Here is a 7661-nt window from a genome sequence, read left to right on the forward strand (position 1 = left end):
CCGCTTCTTTATTTACTCCCCAATTTCTCTCACCCTCGCCACGTCCCCGTCCCCTTTAAACCATTGCATCGGTCATTGTCTCGATACATCCACTTCTTCTGTGCTTCATAAACTGGGAAACCCAACAATAAACCCTAAACCAAACAGAAAGAAAAAAAGCAAGACAAAGATAAAAATAAAAATAAAGAGTAAGAAAGAAAAGACTGCTTCCGCCGCGGCAGCCATCGAAGAGTGGCAGCCATGGCTGTGTGCTGCCCTATGGCCGTGGGCCTCGACAAGGGCCACAAGGTGACCAAGAACGTGAGCAAGCGGAGGCACAGCCGCCGCCGCGGGTGCCTCACCAAGCACACCAAGTTCGTGCGGGACAGGATCCGGGAGGTGTGTGGCTTTGCACCCTACGAGCGAAGGGCCATGGAGCTGCTCAAGGTCTCCAAGGACAAGCGGGCACTTAAATTCATCAAGAAGCGGGTGGGCACACACATCCGGGCTAAGAGGAAGAGAGAGGAGCTAAGCAACGTGCTTGCAGCCATGAGGAAGGCCGCTGCCAAGAAGGACTGAGTGCCATGTCATCGTCACCCCCCCACCCCCAATAATAAAGCCTTTCCAGAAAAAAAAAAAAAAGAAAGAAAAGACCATCAGCTATATATATATATATATAAATTAAAAAGCCAGATAGGAAATTTCTGGGTCAAGAGAAAAATCAGATTGGGTCAAGAGGGAGGTCATCTGACCAAGTATCATATTTTCCTGTAGTTCTATCCACCCTAATCAAATTTACCATAATCTCTGTCTGATAGCAAAGCTGTTCACATCACTCAGTTGTGGCTAGAGGGGCGATCTGCCAGAGGCTTAATCTGACTAGATAGTCTGCAGATGGATTTTGGGTTCCCACCGTCCTCCAAAGCCTTCTGCCAATTGGGTAGTCACATTTTAAGCTCTGATACTTTGCATCAGATTTGAATTTTGTTACTTTCATCTTTGAATGGCACAGGCTGGCATGCTTCTTCCGTGTGGTCGTAGTTGGTGCCTCATTTAAAAGGCTGCTTGTTTGAATACAAGCCGTTAAGACCCCAGCCATTATTTCAATTGATAGCTGGGCACCATCAGCTTTCTTCACCACATTTTGCTGTAGCACCCTTACCTTTAGTGATCTCTTCATGAAGACGAGTGTAAAGCAGGGCTGTGTTATAAGAACTAACTGCATTTCCTCAGAGAGGCTTTTGCCATAGGAGCTGGGCACTGGGGTTCACACAGCGCATTCCAGATCTGCCCCCATCTGCCCCCTCCTCACTTTCTAGGCATTCCTCTCCCTCCCCGCTGCACGTACTGTGGTCTGGAATCACCAAACTCTTTGTCCTTTGGACTTATGGGTTTTGAACCTGCTTCTTCTTTGGCTTCAAATGATCTTGCTTCTTCTCCCCACCTGGGAAGCTCCCATCCATCTGCCAAGGCCTGCCATCACCTTCTCAGGGAAGACTTGTTGGCACACTCCTGGAAATACTAATAGCAGTTACCTCTTACTCAGAGCCTACTGTGAGCTTTATACATAAGCTATGGCACTCATGAGGTGGTATTGCTAAGTTTCCTTTCAGTTGGAAATTTCTCAGTATTTAAATAATTTATGTGGTGTAGTGGGTGATGTTTGATCCTACCCTCCTCTCTGAGGGAGAAAGACGAGGCTCTCTACTCCCATAAAGAGTCTCAGAAACCCACAAGGACAGTTCTACTCTGTCCTACGGGGCCGCTATGAGTTGGAGTCGACTCTCTGGCAGTGAGTTAAGTCCATGCAGCTATTGACGGAGTCGGGCTTCAAACTAGAGGCTTCCTGACACTGAAGCGGATAAACCACCATGAGGCCACATAGCTTAGTGGCTTCTTGGGAGGAGTCCAGGAGAGTCTCAGCTCTGGTGTGGAACTTAAGGCCCCTGATTGTAATTGTTCATTTGCCAGGGAGATTTCAGAAAGGAGAATTGTATGGGAGGCATTGGCTCTGCAGCGCAGAACTGGCTGGGCAGGTGAGCGGGGATAATAACAAAGGTGATTATGTGCCCGACACTGGGCTGACTGCTCTATTTTTATTGATCACTCAGGGTCATCTATTAAATAGGGGTTGTCGTTAATCACCTCCTTTCACAGTTGTTTCAACCGAGTTGAAACAACTTGCTCAAGTCCCACAGCTAGAAGAGGCGGAGATGGGATTCAAACCCAGGTCAGGTTTATTCTGGAGCCCACTTTCTGAATGGCTACATCCCACAACTTCCCTTGGACATGTCTATCCGACGCTGTGGTAGATGATGGAGTACGGAGACAAGTTCCACACAGCAATTATTCTCATGAAACTCATGGTCTAGTGGAGAAGACAGACAATGGAGATGGGCAGATTATCCAAACATACAGTATGACACAGGTATGATACAGGTAGCCGAGAGGGAAGAAGTGAGTAGCTCAACAGGTAGGGGGAGCGCAAGGGACAGCTTTGAAAGAGGAGAGGAGTGGGTGGGTACCTGAATGAGAGTTTTCCAGAAGACCCGAGGGTGGAAGGGTGTTCCTGGTATGGAGAGCAGCCCATGCAAAGGCACACGCATAGAAAGCGACGCTCTGGGACAGTGGGGACCTCCGTGTGCACGCAGAATGCCGACTGCGTCAGCCTCTCCTCCTCCTCCAGCAGATTGCCCGTCAGAAAATGAGGAGGTCGCAGCTGCAGACGGCTGGCTGTGTCCTCCCTGCTGGACTTCCCATTTCTTCTCACACTTGTGTGTTTGGCATGGAGCAGGTGGGCCGTGAGGCTCAGTGGGAGTCTCCTCAGTGTTGGAGCTGGAGGAGACATGGTGGAAATAGCCCCTGTGGGCATCCGGATTCTGCACTGGCTCCCAACCTCTCTCAGGTGTACAACTGGCTTCTCTGGTATGGGAGGAGGGACCCGGGGTTCTGTACTCTGAGCATGACAACCAAGACTGATGGCCAGAATCGAGGTGGGGCCCTGAGGACACCCTGAGGGTGAGTATTTCCATTGTTTACTTGGCAGCTGAGGGAATAATAGAGCCCAAATTCCCCCATTTTGTTCCAGGGCTCAGAAGATGGGGTGTTCAACCTATTTCCTTTCAGATCCTCAGGTACAGGCATTCATAGTCCCCTGCCCACCTGCTGCCAAGTCCCTGAGCTCACCCCAACACAGGCTGGCTCCAAGTGGGAAGCCCAGTGGGGCCGTGGTGAGGCGGGCATCAGTTGTGCATCAGTGAATACACGCTCCGAGAGCTGGTACCCAGAGCCCACAGGTCAGTCCCTCCTCTCACTGTAGGATCTGGAGCCAATAGCTGGGTTTTGATTTTGCATCTTTTCTCCACGGGAATAAGGCCCTGCGACACCACTGGAAGTAAGAGTGCCCTCCGTTCCCATGGCAGGCTAGGAATATACGTCACTTAGGCCCCATACCATCTAGAGGCTCCATTTCTAACCTTTGCACTAATGTCCATACCAGATGCTCAGATTTGGTCTGGATTAGACCCACTTGGGCCACCTCTCATTGGATCGATCTTGTGATTTACAATCCAAGCTACCCCTGGCTTATCCTCCTATAAAGGCCCTCCTCCTGGCCCAGTTTCCCCACTTCTTCAGTCTCAGATGTAGTATTTGATAACATGTGTGGTTGGCAGTCACGCTGGCTAGACTTGTATCTGTGTGCTTGCATGTTTACAAGGCTGCCGTGTGTACTTTGTGCTGTAGCCCTGATTCTGGTGCACGCTTGTGAACGTGCCTGGGTCCTCTTGTGGATGCTCCCTATGTATGGTATCACATGTCTTCACACATGGACCTGGGTGTCTATCTATGCACATGTGCAAATATCTCCAATATGTATGCATACACATGTACAGATGTGTGTACATGTGTCTGTCGAAGTGCGTGGCTGTTAATGCGTCTGTCTTTTCCAGAGAAGGTCCTTCTGCCCTTTTCTCTTCCTGTAGCTCCCTTGGAGATTGGACTGACGTGGTCAAGGAAGTAGAGACAACTGGCCTCAGAACTTCCTTGAATCCTTCGTTCAACACTCTGGCCCTCTCCTAGTTCTCTGGTCTGGGGTCCAAGTCCTTTCAGATGATCTGGTCACCTGGTCCAGCCGCCATCTCAGTCCTTCGGAAAGAGTGTGCCTGCAAAGGTGGAACAGACAGTTCAGAATCCAGTCGGGACCACGATGCTCGCCGATGTGGACTTGGCCCTGGAGACCCTTCTCCTCCCCAGTTCATGTCTGGGCTCTTCTCTGCATGGACAAAGGGTTTGAGGAGAAGGGTCTTGGTCTAGTTTGCCTGCTCTTGGGGCTGGCTGGCCAGAGGCCTTCAGATTGGCAGAGGATTCTTCTGGTGGGGGAGGGTGTATGTCCGGAGCTCCCTTCCCAACAAATCTCCGGATGGGCAGGGGGAACACTTGTGGGGGAAATTACCAATTTAAATAGGAAATGCAAGCAATTTGGATGGAACCCCAGGACAGCAGTTTGAGAGCTCATTCTCTGCCCTGTGGGGGTTTGATTACAACCAACTTGGCTGATAAAGTGCAGAGAGGGCCAGAGAAATGGTTTCCAAGGAAACCCAGATCTTTCTAAACCTTTCCTGGCTCAGGTGGGGACCAGGGCTGGCTGGGAAATCAGAGGCTGTGCTCAGCACCGCTGGGCCTCTAGTCCTTTGAGCCTGCTGCTACGCCTGTCTGTCCCTCAGACTCCCAAACGGCCCTACCTCTCCTATTCTGTTCATAGCACTTGGTTCCTCACTGTATCTCTTTGCTCCCTTCGCCTCCATTTCCATCAAGTCTGTGTCTGCACAGACTTAAACATTTGGGAAAGTTGGCAAAGAGGAAAAAAAATCCAGATTAAGAAAATACGAATGACTGCTCTATTTCAGGACCTGCGTTGCGCTATAGATTCTCTAATTCTAAGTGCTCCGCTAGTACCTGAAAGTTGGTGCTTCAAGCCCACTCTCCACTTTGCAGGAGACAGCGGTAGTTGGCTCTGTAATGAGAAACTACAGGTCCCAATATACCTTGCTATCAGGAAGTCATGTGACTTCATGAGTACTGTCTGGCACAACATACCACTAGTCATCGTGGAACACAGTGCTGGCAGACGAGCTCCTCAGGCCAGAAGGCACTCCAACTGTGTCTGAGGGTATTCCACTTTACTAGAGTCAGATACCATGATCTCCATGTGCTGATGGGGCACAGCTCAGGAAGAGACAGCTGCAAACATCGCTTAATAATCAGAATGTACCAATATGAATCTAGGAAAACGATAAATTGTCAAAAATGAAATGGAATGCATGAAGATCAACATCCTAAGCATTAGTGTGGTAGTTACACAGTTTCATGTGAACTTGATAAATAGAGAATTAAGGGGTGGAGTCTAGATTGTCAATCAGGTCACAGCCTGGTGATCCCTCCTTGTGGGCATGGGCTTCTCATGAGTATTCTAGGACTTCTCTTCCTGCCTGGAGGCGGGACACACTTTGTCTCGGCTTCACATTTTCTGTTGACAAGTCACCTGGAGCTACACTGATGGCAGCCAGAGCCCTGAAGATACATCCACTGCTATTGGACCCATAGGACTTTCGACCGACTGGTTTGTGATCTTCCGGCATTCCGCATCATTGCATGTGCTGCATGAGTCTGAATTCATGGGATTCGTGGTCTAATATCGGACTTATGGGCTAATATCGAAATTATGGACTCGATCTGGACTGGGCCAGGATGTTTTATTGATGCATAATTACTTCTTGAAATAAAGTTTTTGCTTACAGATATATGAATATCTCTGGACTTGCTTCTCTAGTCAACTTGGACTAACACGATTAGTGAGCCGAAATGGACTGCTGTTGATGCAATCAGGATGCATTAATGATAATCGCTGACTGGAAGGTGAAAGTTGGTACCAAAGAGGAAGGAACAGTAGTTGGAAAGTACGGCCTTAGTGATAGAAATGAAGCTGGAGAAGGCATGATAGAATGTTTCAAGACCAACAACTTCTTAATTACAGATACCTTTTGTCAACATCATAACTGATGACTATACATGTGGATTTCACCAGATGGGATACACTGGGATCAAATTGACTACATCCATGGGCTGATGGGTGTAGTGGTTACTCGTTAGGCTGCAATCCTAAAGATCAGAAGTTTGAAACCACCAGCAGCTCCTTGGAAGAAAGATGGGGCTTTTTACTCCTGTAAACAGTTATGGTCTCAGAAACTCACAACACAGTGCTACCCTGTCCTAATGGTTGCGAAGAGTCAGCACCAATTCGATGGCAGCGAGTGAGTGTGAGGGAATAGACAATGGATGAACTCAGTCTCATCATCTAAAAAAGGTGAGGGTCTGACTACAGAACAGACCATCAACTGCTCATATTGAAGTTGTGGAAAAATAAAACAACTCCCTTCAAACTCAACTCCTCATCGCCAAGTCTATTCTGACTTCAAACAACCCTACAGCAGCACTGCCTCTGTGGGTTCCAGGGCTATCCATTTTTTGCCCCTGGAGTGGAAAGCCTCAACTTTTTCAACACAGAGCAGCTGGTGGACTGAAATTGCTGACCTGTGGTTAGCAGTCCAGCACATAACCCACTACACTACCCAGCTCCTTAAAACATGAGAGCCCTCTGGGGTCTTAAAGGCTTGAAGGTAATCAAGCGGCCATCAAGCTCAGAAGCAACAAAGCCCACATGGAAGAAGCACACCAGCCTATGCAACCACGAGGTGTCGAAGGGATCAGGTATAAGGCATCATCAGAACAAAAAATCTTACCATAGTGAATGATGGGGGGAGTGAGGAGCGGAGATCCAAAGCCCATTAGTAGGCCACTGGAGATCCCCTTGCAGAGGGGCCTCTGATGAGCCAGTCAGGGTGTGATGTAACAATGATGAGAAATACAACTTTCCTCTAGTTCCTAAATGTTTCCTCCCCGCTCCCACTACCATGACTCGAATTCGATCTTGCAAGTCTGGCTAGACCAGAGGATGTACACTGGTACAGATAGGAACTGAAAATACAGGGAATCCAGGACGGATGAGCCCTATAGGACCAGTGGTGTGAGTGGCGATACTGGGAGGGTAAAGGGAGAATGGGTAGGAAAGAGGGAACCGATTACATGGAACTGTGTGTGACCTCCTTCCTGGGGGACAGACAACCGAAAAGTGGGTGAAGGCAGACGTCGGACAGGGCAAGATATGACAAAATACCCATTTATAAACTATCAAGGGCTCATGAAGGAGGGGGGTGCGGGGAGGGAGGGGAAAAATGAGGACCTAATGTCGGGGGTTTCAATGGAGAGAAAATGTTTTGAGAAACGATGTACAAATGCGCTTTACACAATTGATGTGTGTATGGATTGGGATAACAGTTGTATGAGCCCCTAATAAAATGTTAAAAAAGAGAAGAAAAAAAAAAAAGAAAGGTTAAAAAAAAACCATAAACAAAAACAAAAAAACACATGAGAGCCAAAATGTAACCTTGAGCCTATCCCATTTGAACGTTGAAAACATCTCAAGAACCGAGTTGGTTCGTTGAGTGCTAATGACAGAAGACCTGGTGAACCGGGGGCAACATGGAGAACACCGCACACAGAGGAAGTGAAAGGCCACTAAGGAGACAGGAGAGAAAACCATGGAAAGAAAGAGAAGATCAAAG

At 48.3% G+C, this 7661-nt stretch overlaps 1 protein-coding gene across 1 annotated transcript; it reads left to right on the forward strand.

The window, feature by feature from the left end:
• Window positions 1–240: 240 nt before the first annotated feature.
• LOC101656688 (60S ribosomal protein L36-like) lies at window positions 241–615 on the forward strand. Its single transcript, XM_045299155.1, has one exon. It carries the CDS (start codon window positions 241–243, stop codon window positions 556–558), a length of 318 nt encoding a protein of 105 aa, XP_045155090.1. The 3' UTR covers window positions 559–615.
• Window positions 616–7661: the final 7046 nt, after the last annotated feature.

The sequence above is a fragment of the Echinops telfairi genome, unplaced genomic scaffold, assembly GCF_000313985.2.
Source record: "Echinops telfairi isolate 266 unplaced genomic scaffold, ASM31398v2 ScPeMD7_7457;HRSCAF=8495, whole genome shotgun sequence".
In the NCBI taxonomy this organism is placed as follows: domain Eukaryota; kingdom Metazoa; phylum Chordata; class Mammalia; order Afrosoricida; family Tenrecidae; genus Echinops; species Echinops telfairi.